The sequence below is a fragment of the Meriones unguiculatus genome, chromosome 4 (assembly GCF_030254825.1).
Source record: "Meriones unguiculatus strain TT.TT164.6M chromosome 4, Bangor_MerUng_6.1, whole genome shotgun sequence".
Classification (NCBI taxonomy): Eukaryota; Metazoa; Chordata; class Mammalia; order Rodentia; family Muridae; genus Meriones; species Meriones unguiculatus.
Genome location: NC_083352.1, coordinates 17,309,587 through 17,325,381, shown reverse-complemented (window position 1 = coordinate 17,325,381; position 15,795 = coordinate 17,309,587). Strand labels below are relative to the sequence as shown.

Sequence of the window (15,795 nt, the reverse complement as noted above, 5' to 3'; positions counted from 1 at the left end):
CAGGAGAGGAATTTAATCACTGTGGCTGTGTTTTAGTTACTTTTCTATTGCTATGATAAGACAGTTAGTGGCTGTACAGAGATACTGTGACCATGACAACTCTTATAAAAGAAAGCATTTAGTTGGAGCTTGCTTACAGTTCCAGATGTTTAGTCCATTGTCATCATGGTGCTGAGAGTTCTACATCTGGATCTGCAGGCAGCAGGAGGACAGAGAGTCATAGTGGGCCTGGCTTGGACTTTTCATACCTCAAAGTCCCACCCCTGTGACATGACACACTTCCTCCAACAAGGCCACACCTCCTAATCCTTCTCAAGTAGTGCCATTCCCTGATGACTAAGCATTCAAATATATGAACCTATGGGGGCTCTTTTTTACTGAAACCACCACGGGGGCTTACAGTTTCAGAGGGTGAGTTCATGGCCATCATGGCAGGAAGTGTAGCCCCAAGCAGGCAGGCCTGGTGCTGGAGCAGTAGCTGAGAGTACACATCTTGATCACAAGTAGGGAGCAGAGAGGAACACTGGAACTGTCTTGAGTCTTTTGAAATCTTCTTCAACAAGGCCACGCCTCCTAATCCTTCCCAAACAGTTCCACCAGCCAGGGACCAAGTGTTCAAACATAAGAGCCTGTGGAGGCAGTTCTTATTCAAACTGCAAGAGGCTGTGTTAGCAAGACTTGGGGGAGGGCTGGATTTGGCATCTTAGCCCTGCCTTGGGGTGGAGTATAAGCTTCAGGTGCAAGAGGAGATGCTGGGGCAGGGATGGGTGTACACACTTAAACAGTCTTGATCAAACAGTGATCTAGCTGAGTGGTATCTTGTTCTGCTAGTTGGTTCTAGAGAAGGGGGCAACCTGGGTCCTACAGTGAGATGATTGCTGCCAGTTATGCAAGCAGCCTCCGTTGTTCCCACCCTGGAATAATTGCTCCCTTCTGGCTTTGGGGGTAGTCTCATCATGGGGTGATCTGCCTGCAAGGCTTCGCTGTTCATGGAGAGTTACAGCAATGACTGGTGACATCCATACACCGTTTCACAGGCCTAGAACAAGACATAAGAGCTGGCAGTTGACAGCCTCAAATGTGTTAGCTGTTCTTTACTCTTTGAAGGAAGACGAGGTAGGACAGGTAAGTTTAGTGTTACTCAACCTTGTATTACCAGTTTTTAGGCAGATACTGCTTAAAGAGTCAGCGTACCTACGTGCAGAGCTGAGCAGGTATGTGACCCATGAAGTTTAAGGTAGTGAAGAAGACAGATACAAAACGAAGCAGAGAAGCCAAGCCTTGTCCTGCCTTTAAATACCCCTGCCTACCCATCTGTAGGCCCAAATGAAGGGTCAGTACTCTTCAATAAAACCTGCCTCTTGGTCTTTGTTCCAGTATGACCTTTCTCAAGGGCAGGTGACTTCCTGTATCAAATGTAAAATGCGTGTGACCTGACACTCTATTTCTAGCAGATTGTGCTAAGAAATCATATATATGTAAAAAAAAAAAGTGTATATGTAAAAAGATGTATTTGCATAAGTTTGTTCTAGGGTTTCTGTTCATAGCAGAGAATCCATTAGCACATCTTGGTCCCCATAGTAGCGAGTTGGGATGCTACACAGCAGAAGGGAAAACACTTGGCTGTGCAGAGACACACGGGGAGCAGAACACTATGAAAACAAGATGTAGATGACAGTCACTGTCTTGCTGGAGACAATGTGTGTATTTAGACCCCGTCTCTGTAAAAGTTTGCACACGCGCACATATGCACGTCTCATCTCTCCTGCCACGTAAACACATGCTTGTGTATCTGAGGACTTGTAAGCTCTTTCTTTTTTTCTTCGTTTTTAAGCTTTATTTATCCACTGCAAGGTGCGCCTGTCCTTTCCTTTCTTACTTTGCAAGTCCCTAGGTTTGACATTTTTTACTTTTGGGAAGACGATGATGCGCTAGTCAGCCAAAACACCTCAGAAAAAAACAAAACAAAACAAACAAACAAACAAAAAAACAAAAAACAAACATTTTTGTTTTGTCTTGTTTTCTGACACAGGGTTTCATTTTTGTAGCCCAGGCTGGCCTGCAGCTCACTGTGTAGCCTAAACTGCTCTTGAATTTGTGACACAATCCTCCTGCCTCAGTCAGATAAATAACTTTTATGAGACCAAAGTAGGAAAAATATACCTTGTAGGCTGAGAGTTCCGTTTGCAGTTAAAACAGTTAAAGAATAAGTTCCTGTTTGTCCTATGTTTGTTTGACCCATCTGTACCGAACATGCTTTATAGCATGTGGGTGAGAAGTACCTGGGCAGGAAAGACGTCAGGACGTTTGCTTGCCCCTGGTTGGACTTGATGGGAAATGAGGGGAAATGTGGGGTTTGCCTTTTTCAAGCCCCTGCAAAATGTGGCTTGCAGCCATTTTCTGAGAACCCAGGTATGGGCCTAGCCAGAGCCTGTCTACCTGGCCAGGATTTGACTAAAGCTTGCTTCAAAATTGGCTTTAAATTGTGGTAGCGGTCTTATTCTTGATGTGTTGGAGTAAGACATTAAAGAGGAGAGGATGGTTGGTTATTTGGCTCATGGTTTCAGAAGCTGTGGTCCATGCTAGCCCCATTATGGCATTGTGGCAGAATACATGGTCACGAAGCTGGCCTGTTCACCTCAGGACAACTGGGAAGCAAGAGAAACTAGAGGGGACCCAGGCCCCATTGCCCCCTCCATGGCATCCCCTAATATCCCAATTTCTTCCTCCCAGGCTCACCTCAGGGTTCTGTCACCCTCAATAGTGCCACCAAACCTTCATCACACGGAATAGTGATGAGAAGGATAGTCACGCTTGGTTGGGCCATGACTTGTGCCGTCTCCCCTTGACCACACTAAGCGCTTCACTCCTCCCTCTCTGGAATTTGCCTCTGCTGAGCTTGGATGAGAGCAGGGAACTCCCCTTTGCCACTTGTCATCTTGTGGCAAATTGTTCTGTGTAGGAAATGCTGTTACCTTTTGATTTGTTGTATTTCGTAGACAGCATCTCGTAAGTTTCATTTGTGGCTGTTCACCTATAGAATCGGGGTCTGTTGCAGTCAACAGTATGTAGCATAGGCTGACAGAGTTCTGTTACAAATTTCTTAAAATTTGTAGAACAAACAAATGGATGTACATGTGTATATTTTTTGACAAGATTACATTATTTTAAAATACTTTTAAGCCCCATGTGGTGATGCATGCCCATAATCTCAGCACCCAGAGGATGGTGGCAGGAAGACCATAAATTTGAGGCTAGCCTGAGCTACCTACTAAAAAAACAAAACAAAACAAACAAAACAAAACAAAACAAAACAAAAAAACACACAACAAAAAACAATCCCCCAAAAAAACAAGGGCTGGGAATGTGGCTAGTGTGTGCAAGGCCCTGGGCTTGCTCTCCCACACTGTGGGAGGTTGCAGGGGAGTGCATTAACTCTTGGAACAAAGAATATTATTTGTGTAGAAAAGAATGCTTCCAGGAAGGCAATGGTGGTGGTGGTGGTGGTGGTGCATTGCGTTCCCAGTATAGAGAAGAAGAAGCGGGCAGATCTCCGAGTTCCAGGCCAGCCTGGTATACAAAGTGAGTTCCAGGACAGCCAGGGCTACACAGAGAAACTATTTTGCAAAACAAAACAAAACAAAAAATGTGAGGACTTCCAACAGCCGTTAGCTCACTTGCTTCCTGGCATGCTCTACTATTCACAAAAAAAGAACAAAATGTTTTCTAGGCTGAATGCTGGAAATCATCACTAACTTGAGCCAGTGTTAAAACCAGACAGCACCAGCAATTAATGTATAGAATGTGGGTTAGTTATTCTTTTATCTGTACAGTTAAGCATATGCTCATATTTATTATTTAGTATTTTTAGGCTTATAAAGTCATATTGTTTCAAGGGCATCTCCCCAAAGACATTAATATTGATCAGTCAGGATCCAGATCCATTCTGTCTGTCAGTCTTGGCCTTGGATGGACGCTAAATATTGACTCTTCACCCTTCAGATCTGAACCTGGAATCCAAAGCGGCACTTCTTCCAATCATTTACAGCAGACAGACAGCTCTCACCTCGAGAGAATAAAAGATATGGATTGTTCTGGATCATATATAGTTGACCATGGCCAGGGGACAGGGATGTAGGTTACCCCAAGTTCCATGTTCCCACGTGGAAACAGTTCCATGAAATTTTACAGGACAAAGAAAGTAATAAATCTAAGCAAGGCGGGTACAGCGAGGTGAGGGGGAAATTTTCTATAGACCCATGATGCTACCTGATGACATTCTTAGCTTTTTGACTGGTGGAAGTTGGTGGTCTGCTAAGTTAATAGATTTCAAAAAGGCTCTTGTCTATTTGTCACAGATGTTAGTTCTGAGAGAGAGGTGGGCAAGGAATTTAGCCCAAGATAAGGCAATCAGCCCCTGGACCTGCAACATTCCCAGCCTCTCCATGGTAAAGTTCTAATTAGTCCATCAGTCTTTGCTGAAACAGCCCTTTTCTAATCAGTAAGGCCGTCTCAGAAGACATGGCGTTCTTCCAGGAATTCTCTTTTATGCAGGAGAGGCATAGGGCCATCTCAATCTTGTTTGGGGGGATGATCAGGTGGAAGATCTGTCTCATGACTGAGGACTTGATATGGGAACTTAGACACTGGTGTGCTTCAGAGAGCGCTGTACCGTTGGAGGGCGGTGCTGGGGGGATGTGCTGCCGGAATCCGGAGATGCCTCTCATGGAACAGTCGCCAAGGACTGGGCTGTTCTGCTTCTGGGAGTTGGCCTGGCTGCATTCCCCACCTGTCTTGTTAGTTTCATTCTTTCTCCCCTAAGCGGGATCCTTACTCATACGAAGAGAGGTCCTTCACCACCTGCAGAGTGGCCAGAGCCAGGAGGTGGTGGTACAGGCTGGTGCAGGCCTTTAATCCCAGCACTTGGGAGGTAGAGACAGGCAGATCTCTATGAGTTTGAGGCTAGCCTGGTCTACATAGTGAGTTCCAGGACAGCCAGGGCTACATGAAAAAACACTGTCTGGAACCCCTCCCCCAAGGAGATTCTCTCTCTCTCTTTCTCTTTTAGTCTCTCTCTTCTTCAAAACAGGGTTTCTCTGTATAGCCATGGAACTCACTCTGTAGACCATCTGGCCTCAAACTCAAAAATCTGCTTGCCTGTGCCACCCGGGTGCTAGGATTAAATGTGTGTGCTACCACGCCCAGCAGAGATTTTTTTTTTTTAAGGCTGTGTGCGTTAGGTTCTGTTACTGTGATAAAAGGCTCACCAAAACTAACTTGGAGGGGAAAAGTTTTAAATAAATCAAATGGGTTAAGGTCGCAGTCCATCATTTCTGGAAACCAAGGCAGGAACTTGGAGGCAGGGCTAGAGCAGGAACCATGTGGGGAAATGCTGCCTGCTGGCTTGCCCCCCTATGGCTCGCTCAATTTGCTTTTCTGTATAACCCAGGACCACCTGCCACGGTGGGCTGGGCCTTTCCACATTAGCCATCAATCAAGAAAACGCCCCAAAGACTTGTCTGCAGGCCGATCTGATCTGATGGAGACAAGTCTTATTTGACTTCTTTCTTCCTAGATGACTCTCAATTGTATCACGTTTCAAAAGCCTAACCGGCACAAAGGCTTCATCCCACTAGTCAGAGCTGAGTCACAGGCCACACTCGGATGCTTCGGAAATCTGTGCTAGCTGTAGAGTGGTTATTACTGATGTGGGGGCCAAGACTTGGTGGCTTTCTGGAATTGTATGCACAAGGCACCCACGCCGAAGGAACACTCGCGTTCTTTCCTTTTGCGTTGATGATTGAAATTATATGTGCATGTTTACAGTTGGTACAGAAGGAAGGAGCCGGGCTTTGTGTTTCGAAATCTGTGGAGGAGATATCTCTTTGACAGTTTTATCGAGTTTCCAGCAGCTAACATTTTTTCATTTCCTCTGAAAAGATGGAGGAGGTCAGCGTGACCACCCCCTCCTCCCTCAATAAATCAATATTTTCCCTTACTGAGTTGAAGCCAGCTGGCCCAAGCACGAGCCACAAGTATCTCCTCTTTTACAAGACAAGCTGAATTTACCGGGAAGCTAAAACCATCTCAAACTTCAGGCCCCTCGCTGTCACGGGCCCCTTTCTAAGTCCCTAGTGGGGGCCCGGCACAGTGCTCATGGAAGCTTCCTTATTTTTTCTTTATTTCTGTTCACAGCCGTGCTTGCTATAAAGTCCAGGCTGGCCTCTAATGAGATATGGCTCGTGGAAGCTAGCCATGGAGAAGTACGCTGAAAGAGAAATCGCCCATTGAGACCATGTAAAGATGGACCCATCTGCACCCCCCGCACGAAGCTCATCCCTTACACCCTGACCTGAGTTTTTGTCTGTGAAGTGCCGGGGTGTGTGTGGGGGATCTTTTGCATGGCACCTTGGTTCACGAGGCAAACACCTCCTTCGAGTGAGGGTTCATTCACAGTTTGGTCACCAGGCAGTTGATCACATCGGACCATCCTGGGCTGTTTCCCCTGTTGGCCCCACAGGGCACCAGAGAAGTGAGGGCACAGTGGCCGGTGAGCTCTGCAATGCCCATTCCTGCCTTCCCAGCCTCTGTGTGCCAACCAGGCTGTCTCTGTTTTCAGTGCTAAACCTCAAGTATGGTAGGCATGTGCTCTACTACTGAGATGCACCTTCTTCTTCCAAATTGGAAAATGAAACCTTTTCATGTTTATTTATTTACCAGGTTTTCCACTGTAGCCCAGGCTGTCTTGGAATTCATTATGGAATCCAGGCTGACCTCAAGTTCATGCGACTCCTCCTACCTCAGCCTTCCAAGTGCCGGGATTACAGATAGGAACCACCAGGCTCGATTGAAATTTAGAGTTTAATTGGCCTAACATACTGGACTGAAGCTTGGCTGCATATGTGGAGAGGAGGAGACAGACGGATGCAAATATGTATTTAAATGTAGGCTCTTTTGCAGTCTCCACTCTGGAGGTCGAATATTCAGCCAGTTTAACTTGTCTCTCTGTTCCTTACCTTCTCTTCTTTTACAAAAGCGGTAATAATGCTTAAGTACACCTGGAACACCCCAGCTCATTGCTCCCTTTCTCTTGCAGAGATGCCGGTGAGCAGAGGTGGGAATTGATTTTTTAATGATTCATTTTATTTTATATGTATGAATGGTTTCCTTGCATATACTAGCATATATGTATGTTCTCTCTCTCTCTCTCTCTCTCTCTCTCTGTGTATGTGTGCGCGCATGCCTGGTGTCTTGTGAAGGCTAGAAGTATGTCCCAGATCCCCTAGCAACTGGAGTTACAGAGTTACAGAGCCTCTGTAAGAGCAACAAATGTCCTTAATCACTGAGTCATCTCCAGCCCCAGAATTGTTTGTTTATTTTCCTGAGACAGGGTTTCTCTGTGTAGCCTTGGTTGTCCTGGACTCCCTTTGTAGGCCAGGCTGCCCTTGAACTCACAGTGATCAGCCTGCTTCTGCCTCTCTGAGTGCTAGGATTATAGGCGTGAACCACCACAGGCCTGAATCAGAATTGTTTGCTTATTTGTTTAATTATTTATTTTATGCATGAATACTCTATCTGCACGTACACCTGCATGCCAGAAGAGGGCATCGGATTCCAGTATAGATGGTTGTGGTTGCTGGGAATTGAACTCAGGACCTTTGGAAGAACAGACAGTGCTCTTAACCACTGAGCCATCTCTCCAGCCCCATAGTTTTGTTTGTTTGTTTGTTTGTTTTAAATTAATTTAAGTTTTAAATTTTATGTGCTTTCATGTGAAGGTGTCAGATCCCTTGGAATTGGTGTTACAGAGAGTTGTGAATTGCCATGTGGGTGCTGGGAATTGAACCCAGGTCCTTTGAAAGAGCAGATGGTGCTCTTAACCCCTGAGCCATCTCTCCAGCCCTGAGAATTAGTTTTTAAAAGCTGTGCTTTATTCAGTGAGCCCTTGTCTGAGAAGACAGATTTTGACATTCTAAAGATGTGTCTTCCTCATCTCCAGGCCTCTGATTATACAAGCAGTGGGCGGAGACAAAGACAGTCAATCATTCAGGAGCTCAGGCTGGATATTCTGGTACAGTTCTCAGTGACTTTTTGTCCCATTGCTGTCTCCTGCTCATCATCCTTTGCCCCTTCTCAGTGGGTGTTTGCTTGGTCAAGTCAGTTTGTGCTGAGGGTGTAACTCAGAACAGTGTGTACACAGTGAGTGATGGTATACACATTCTGATTCCTTTTTCCAATATGGAGTACACATGTGTCTTCACTACAGAACAGGAAAGTTCCCCAGTCATAAGGCCCTGGGTTAGCTTCACTCTCCGGCACTACACAGCCAGCCAGCTAACCAACAAGGTCTGTATTAAGGCTTCCCCCCCTGAGACTGTGGGTTAAGAGGATAGAGATGGAATCTGACAGTCAGGTCAAGTGCTTGGCAGTTGTGTGACCCACAGAAGGTTTTACAATGGTTCAGTTTGTTGTAACCATTAGGTTCCCTGTTGAGATTTGTGTGAGCTCACAGGTTTTTAAGAGTTTTAAGGTAACAACAACTAGTCTCTGTTTTGCCCAGCCTGTTGTTTGCCTTTTAATTGGAAGACACATATTTACAAGCCGTAGTTTTCATATGTAGCCCAATAAATCTGGGATTTGCTTTGTGTGTGGTTTCATTAATTACTTCTAAGTTGGACTGACATCCTTCCTGCAGAGAGCTGACAGATTCTGTTGCTTCTAGATTGCCTTCTCCCCATGGCTTGATTTTTATTATTTAGCCATCGGGTCCATCTGGAATTTTTTTTGATATATACTCTGAGGTATGAGTTTATGCTGATTTTTTCCGTTGCTAACCAACATTCTCCACGCATCTATTAAGCAGCCATTCTTTTCTATGTTGTAATGTCTTTATCATATAATAAATTCTTACATCTTGCAGGCTCCTTTCCTGAGCTTTCTGCCAATTTAAAGAATAAAGATCTCTCTCTCTCTCTTTCTCTCTCTCTCTCTCTCTCTTTGCATAAATGTACTGGCTAATTTTATGTCAACTTGATACAAGCTACAGTCATCAGAGAAGAGGGAACCTCAATTCAGAAAATGCCTTCATAAGATCTGGCTGTAGGCCAGCCTGTAGAGCATTTTCTTAATTAGTGATAGATGGGGAAGGGCCTGGCGTATCAGAGATGGTGCCATCCCTGGGTGGTCCTGGGCTTTATAAGAAAGCAGGCTAGCCAGGTGCAGTGGCACACACCTGTAATGCCAGCACTCAGGGAGGCAGAGGCAGGTGGATCTTTGTGAGTTCGAGGCCAGCCTGGTCTACAAAGTGAGTACAGGGCAGTCAGGGCTACACAGAGAAACCCTGTCTCAAAATAAAAATAAAAAATAAATTAAAAAATAAAAGCAGGCTGATCAAACCAAGAGGTACAAGCCAGTAAGCATAGACCCTCCATGGTCTCTCTGTCAGCTCCTGCCTGTAGGTTCCTGCCCTGTTTGAGTTCCTGCCCTGACTTCCTTCAATGATGAACAGTGATGTTAAAGTGTAAGCCAAACAAAACCTTTACTCCGCATGCATGTTGTTTTGGTCATTGTTTGATCACAGCAATAGCCACAAGTATCATAATCTCTCTTTCTCTGGTATATGTTCCTGTGCACATATGTGCAGTTGTGTGTAGATCCACCTGCACATGTGTGCAGTTATGTGTAGATCCACCTGCACATGCTTGCCTATTTGTGTGGTAGGCACAGGCCCAGATCAAATGTCTTCCTCCATCACTCTTTCCTTTTTGAGACCTGTCTCTAACCGCATTGGATCTCCTTGATTTGAGTGGGCTGGACTGGCTGCTCAGTGAGCTCTGGGGATCCACCTATCAGTAGCCCCAAGTACTGGGGTTCCAGGCCTGCACTGCCATGTCGAGCTTTTTATTTGTGGGTGTTGGGGATCTGAGCTGAGGTGTCCATGCTCCTGCAGCAGGCACTTTACCCCCGAGCCATCTTTCTAGCTCCTGTCAGGAGGAGCTCTGTCAGTCTGAGCCCAGCCTGGTCTACTTAGCCAGTTCCAGGCCAGTCAGGGTTACATAGTGAGACCCTGTCTCAAAAAAGAAAGGTGGAGAACAGGCAGCTGCTTGGAATTCCTGAGTGCTGCCCTCCTCGGGCCCTTTCTCCTTTCCCTCATCTCATGCAAATGCCTTCTCTTGTCCAGGTGTGGCCACAAATAGATTTTGTTTTTTGTTGTTTTTAAAGCAGCCTGGAATTTCTGTTCCTTCCATCAGGCCAGAGTTATTTACACTCTGATAACTTCCTGAACAAGTGGAGTGAAGGAACTGAGTGACTACTGATTTGAATCTTGCTTCTGTGAGAGAAGCTATTATCTTTGCTAGGCAGCTCCGGGGCAGAGAATATAGTTTCTTGGGTCTTCCCAGTCGTGACTACTTTATCGCAAGCCTCCAGGCTGCTGCCAGAATGACCTTTCTAAATGGCGTCACGACCCCTCTTTGCAGGTTCAGGTTCCACGGGCCAAGAACCTGCACGTATGGCTTAGGTTGGTCCTTCAACTAAACCAGATTTTAACAGTTTACGTGAGGGAGAACAGTCAGGATATTGAAAGATTTCTTATGAAATCCAAGATTTGGGTGCTGCCTGGAAGACAGGCCAGAGGGCCTGCTGGACGCCCAGCCGTGCTCTTTGATAAGCTGGAGTCCACTCTCCTTACTCCAGGAGCAAGTTCTGCACAGGCCTATGGATGTGGTGGAATTGATCACAGTGAGGTTCGCCTTTCCTGCCCCTCCTCTCCCACCCTGTCCTCACAGACATTCTCAGGAGGATCTCTTTAAGTTTGAGGCCAGCCTGGTTTACAAAGTGAGTTCACGGATAGCCAGGGCTATTGCACAGAGAGACTCCATCTGAAAAAACCAGAGAAAGAGAGAGAGAGAGAGAGAGAGAGAGAGAGAGAGAATATGACTATTAGGATTTTGTAAACGTGGAGAGAGACCTGGTTTAACTCTGACTACAAGGACAGGTATTTGTAGGCTGGTGTCTGCATGGGGTGGGGGGATGCTGTCTGTGAATGAAAAATTGCTAAGAGGGATGATTCCGGCTAAACCTACTTGACAAGATTCTTGCTGAAGGCAGGCTGGTGTGAGAGAATAAGGGCGGGGGTGCTCACTAAACTGAACCTGCAGGATTACTGATAAAGCTAGATTAGAAACAAAGACTGAAGGCTCAAGGCTGAGGCATGCGTGGGGGGGGAGTGGGGGTGCCTAGTGAAGCCTAAAGGAATTAGGGCCAGCAGAGTCTTAGGCAGAAAGAACCTGTTTGCTCAGTTTGTTTTAAGATTTCTTTATTTACGTGTATCCGTGCTTTGCCTGCACTGATGTATGTATACCACGAGTGCATGCTTGGTGCCCCTGTAGGTCAGAAGGGAGTGTCAAATGCCCTAGAACTAGAGTTGTAGATGGTGGGAACTGAACCTGCATCCTATTCAACAGCTATTAGTGCTTTCAACCACTGGGCCATCTCTTCAGCTCCTACTTCATTTATTTAACTTTTACCAAAGGGGCCCATTTTATAGACCCATCTGTGGCGTTGATTCACTGTAAAATACGTGCTTGGCCTGGCCACCGACTGGGGAATGCTTCAAAGCAGTTATTTGTTTGTGTTAGTGAGAACTGAGCCCCGAGTCCCCTCATGCTAAGTACCTGCTATACCACAGAGCTACAGCTACAGTCCCAGGGAGTTATATTTTAGACTTTCGTGTTACCCTGGTCCACAGCCTTTGGGAAAGGCAAGCAGCAGTGGAAAAGAATAAAGGCCCTTTCTCAGCTTAAGATCATTTCCAAAACAAATTGGTTTCGGTTGGCTACTTGGCTGTGTATTTGCAGACATTCCGCTCAGGGATGTGGAGGACGGCAGCAAGGTCACGGTCTGCCTTTCCCAGAATTACAGGGAAATGGATGCATCAGACCTTACTCTCTTCCATAAACACACAGGCAGCCAGGGTTATGGATCGAGATGCTTTGTTGCTGTTTACTCTAAGCCCAAGACTTGTGCAAGATGGGTGTTTGCTGCTACTGCACTGAGTCAGGGTTTACCACTCTAGGCTACCCCTGGAGCTGGTTCTATTCTTTGATTTTTCAAGAGGTAGCGTTCCCAGGAGCTAAGCCAACTTTTTTCTTTTCTTTCTCTTTCTTTCTTTCTTTCTTTCTTTCTTTCTTTCTTTCTTTCTTTCTTTCTTTCTCTCTCTTTCTTTCCCTTCCTTCCTTCCTTCCTTCCTTCCTTCCTTCCTTGAAATAGGGTTTCTCTGTGTAGCCTTGGCTGTCCTGGACTCACTTTGTAGACCAGGCTGGCCTGGAACTCACAGAGATCTGCCTGCCTCCGCCTCCCGGAGTACGGGGATTAAAGGTACCACTATGCCCAGCTGTAATCTGTGTGTAATCTGTGAGTGTGTGCTTTTGTTCGAAGTCTTTGGAGAAGCAAAAAGTCTCTCATAAAGGCCTGGTCTCTGGCCTTTGGAATTTTATGGTCCAAGAGGGGGTGCAGATGTGTAAATAAAGAGTCGTGTCGTCTACTCTGAGCTAAGTGTGGGGTGACCTTCCTTCCTGAGACAGTCTTGGCTTATGCCTGTTGTCCCAGTGTCACGGCTAAGAATGCCCCCTTCTCGCTTTTAGAGCTAAGTGCCACAGTAGTGATCGCTGTGAATATTCAGGTGTAAGAAGGGTAGAAAGTGTGAGAGACCAGTCCCTTCCCCACACTAGGCCCCTGAGCTGGGTGATGAGAGAAATTTGGCTAGCCAAGGCCAGGGGTCTTTGTGGGGGAGGGCTTGGGGTTGGGTCAGATGGGAGAAGAGGTGTATTTCAGAAATGTAGAAAGCTCCACAGCCAAAGAGAGACAGTTCTGGAAGCAAGAGCAGTAGTCAGCTTAAGTTAAGTGCTGTTTGCCAAGTTTACCCTTTGACAATCCCTCAAGGACATTATTATTACACATACAACTGTCTAGACACTGCAATACACTACCCTGGCCCCCTTGCTGGGGGGGTGGGGAGGGGGAGAAGGGGTGGGAATGGACTTCAGGGCCAGGTGAATGCCAGGCAAGCCACTCTCACTGAGGTATGCTCCCCAGTGTGAATTTGTGTTTTTATGATCTTGTAGGTGTTCTTGGGCATATGAAGGTTAGACCTGGGTCTCTGCTGATAGTGGCTAGGGAAGCAGGATCAGTCAGGCAGAGGAAGGCCAAGTGAGAAAGCCCTGAGGGAAAGCCAGTTCCAACCTGTGGTTCTAAGGAGTTAGGGAGTATTTAAGTCATACCAAGGATGGAAAGAAGAGAAAGGAGTATAGCACTGCTGAGGAGGAAGAATGATCATGACTAGGTACGGATTTACACGAGTACCATTTTCAGGCCACACAGTACTTGTGACAAATTCAGGAATCTAAGGGGTTTCTGACCTGAAGATTTACCTGATTGTAAAACCCTAGACATCAGCAGTTGGATGGTGTTGGCATGTTTCTTGTAGACCTAAAACAAAATGACTTCTGCCCACATTTTTTTTTAAGTCTTAGGACACTCTTGATGGTCGTGTTTATCTCAGGCAAGAAGCAGCCATAGACCCTATCATAGTCCCGCCTTTTTCATGATTATGGTAGGCGAGCTGCCAAGCCTTTTCTTACGTTTGCTCATGTTTGTTGTCAAGTGTGTAAGACATTGGTGATTCATCTGCAATGTACATGGTGCCAACTCCTTTCAGGGGAGATCATCAGTGTCCTGCAAGTTTCATCGTGACCTTGTCCCGAATCTTGGAGGTGTACTCTCTGTGGCAATTTTAGCCGCACCACAGATTCTCCCAGACTCTGAGAACCGGCAGTAACACAAGAACGCATTACTGACAACCAGGAGTCCCAGACTTGGCGTTGGAGGCAACGGGTTCCCTGGGAGAGAGGGCCTAGGACAGTCTCTTCGTGGAATCCCTCAAAGATGAAGGAATTTTTTTTTTCTCTTCTCCTTCAAAGATAAAAAGATTCTATTCTGACTGCTGCTCTCACCAGGCCTGCTGGCTTTGTATTGAAGCGGCAAACGACATCAGAAACCAAAGACCTAGAAATTAAAGTTATGAAACGAGGACAAGGGCAAAGCGGGCTGTCTTGTCAAGAGGACGATTTTGTATCCTCTATCCTCGGTCGGGCCAGAGCCTCTGTGAGTGTGGTTTGGGGCAGGCAAGGCATCTTTAATGCAAATCCTGGGAATAACAAGGATGGAGATGACCAGTCTCAGGGAGCGGGTACTACAGGCTACAGAGCTTCCCAGTTTGTTTGTTTGTTTTAAATAAGGGGCTTAACTTCTGTGCGGTCCAGCATCCGCCACGCCATCAAGTCCCAGCAGCAGGAAGACCAGATAAAAGGGGAAGAGGAAAGGCGCAGCGGCGCGCACACGCTCGGAAATGGACGCCGGCGGCGCGCAGCGAGCTCGCAGGCTCGGGTCGCGCGGCGGCGGGGGCGAGCGCGATCGCGCAGCCCCTGCCCGAGGCCGGGCGCGACCAGCGCGGCGGGGGGAGCGCGCTTCCGAGCGGCCGCCCCCGCGCGCCGCGCCAGTAGTTCGGTCCGAGGGGGCGGCCCCAGGGGCGCGGCTCCGCGGCTCGCCGAGGCTGCTGCTCCGGGAGGGAGCGGACCCCGGAGCCGAGCGGAGCCGAGCGGCGCCGAGCGGGCGTGGGGGAGCGGCCGGCGGGCGGGTGGGCGGGGGGCGCGCGCGCGCGCGCGGGGGCGAGCCGCGGCGCGGCGGCCGGGAGGAGCGGGGGCGAGCGGCGCTGCGGGCCGTGGGAGGAAGCGCTGCGCCCGGCCCGACGGCGCTCGTTGAGCCACATCCGCGGGTCGCCGGCGACGTTGCCGGCGCCTGTCACCGCCCCTCCATCTTGAAGGAAGAGGCCGCCGTTCCCCGCCGCAGGGGCGGCAGCGGCGCTCATGGCGTTCAGCCCCTGGCAGATCCTGTCGCCCGTGCAGTGGGCCAAGTGGACGTGGTCCGCGGTGCGCGGCTCGGGCGCGGGAGAGGACGAAGCCGGAGGTCCCGAGGGCGACCCCGAGGAGGAAGAGGACTCGCAAGCCGAGACCAAATCCCTGAGTTTCAGGCAAGTACACCGCATCCCGGCCGAGAGGCGGGCGCGCGCCGTCCTCCCGCCGCGGTCCTGCTGTGTGCGCGCAACCGTGTGTGCTGCGTCCTGCCCGCAGCCGGGTCCCCGCCGTGCACCCGAAAGTTCGGGGTGTCGCGCCTGCCCATGTGCTCTCGCCCCCCCGTCTTCGCTGTGAGCCCTCTGAACCCAGCCCCGGGATCCGCAGTCTCCGCATCCCCTCTTGTCCGGGTCGCTCTCTCTAAGCGTCGACACCCCGGCCCCGACACAGCCGCACCGGGTCGTGTCAGTAGATGAGGCCAGGTGGGATTTTGCAGCCTTTCCCCTGTGGGCAGGGAATCGCAGCCCCCCCTACCGCGCCCGTGTCGGCCCCGCAGTGTCCTGAAATGCAGCCGTGGTAAAAGAGGATCGCGTGATGACAGGCCCCTGGCAGCTGCTGAGATATGGTGGGCTCCGCTGAGCTGTCACACGTGTGATTGTGGAAGGCAGGTGACGGCATTTTCAGTGGCTTTCCGACAGGTAGAGGCCTACCAAGGAAGAAGGCATGGCTAAAATTGGCTCAGTCTGGGGGGTGGCGCGGTATTAATTTTCAAGCCTCTGGAAAAGGGGGTGTTGCGAGGAAAAGAGTTGATTGGAAAGCCCCCACATCCCACCCCTGTGTGTGTGTGAAAAGGCAAAGATGGCCTCAGAAAATAAGTGGTCCTGGT

The 15,795-nt window shown here is 48.4% G+C and overlaps 1 protein-coding gene across 7 annotated transcripts in view; it reads left to right on the top strand.

The window, feature by feature from the left end:
- The window catches only part of Tacc1 (transforming acidic coiled-coil containing protein 1), a 94,805-nt gene that overhangs the window by 17,784 nt on the left and 61,226 nt on the right, over positions 1–15,795 (top strand). Inside the window, exon 1 of one of the 7 annotated variants that reach the window (XM_021657383.2) lies at positions 14,718–15,088. The exons of 3 other annotated variants lie outside the window; for them this stretch is intronic. In XM_021657383.2, coding sequence (XP_021513058.1) covers positions 14,925–15,088 — 164 coding nt within the window. In that variant the 5' untranslated portion in view covers positions 14,718–14,924. Of the gene's footprint in view, positions 1–14,717; positions 15,089–15,275; positions 15,392–15,795 lie in introns of those variants that run through there. 3 more of the 7 variants (XM_021657384.2, XM_021657385.2, XM_060381510.1) reach the window with 3 other exon arrangements.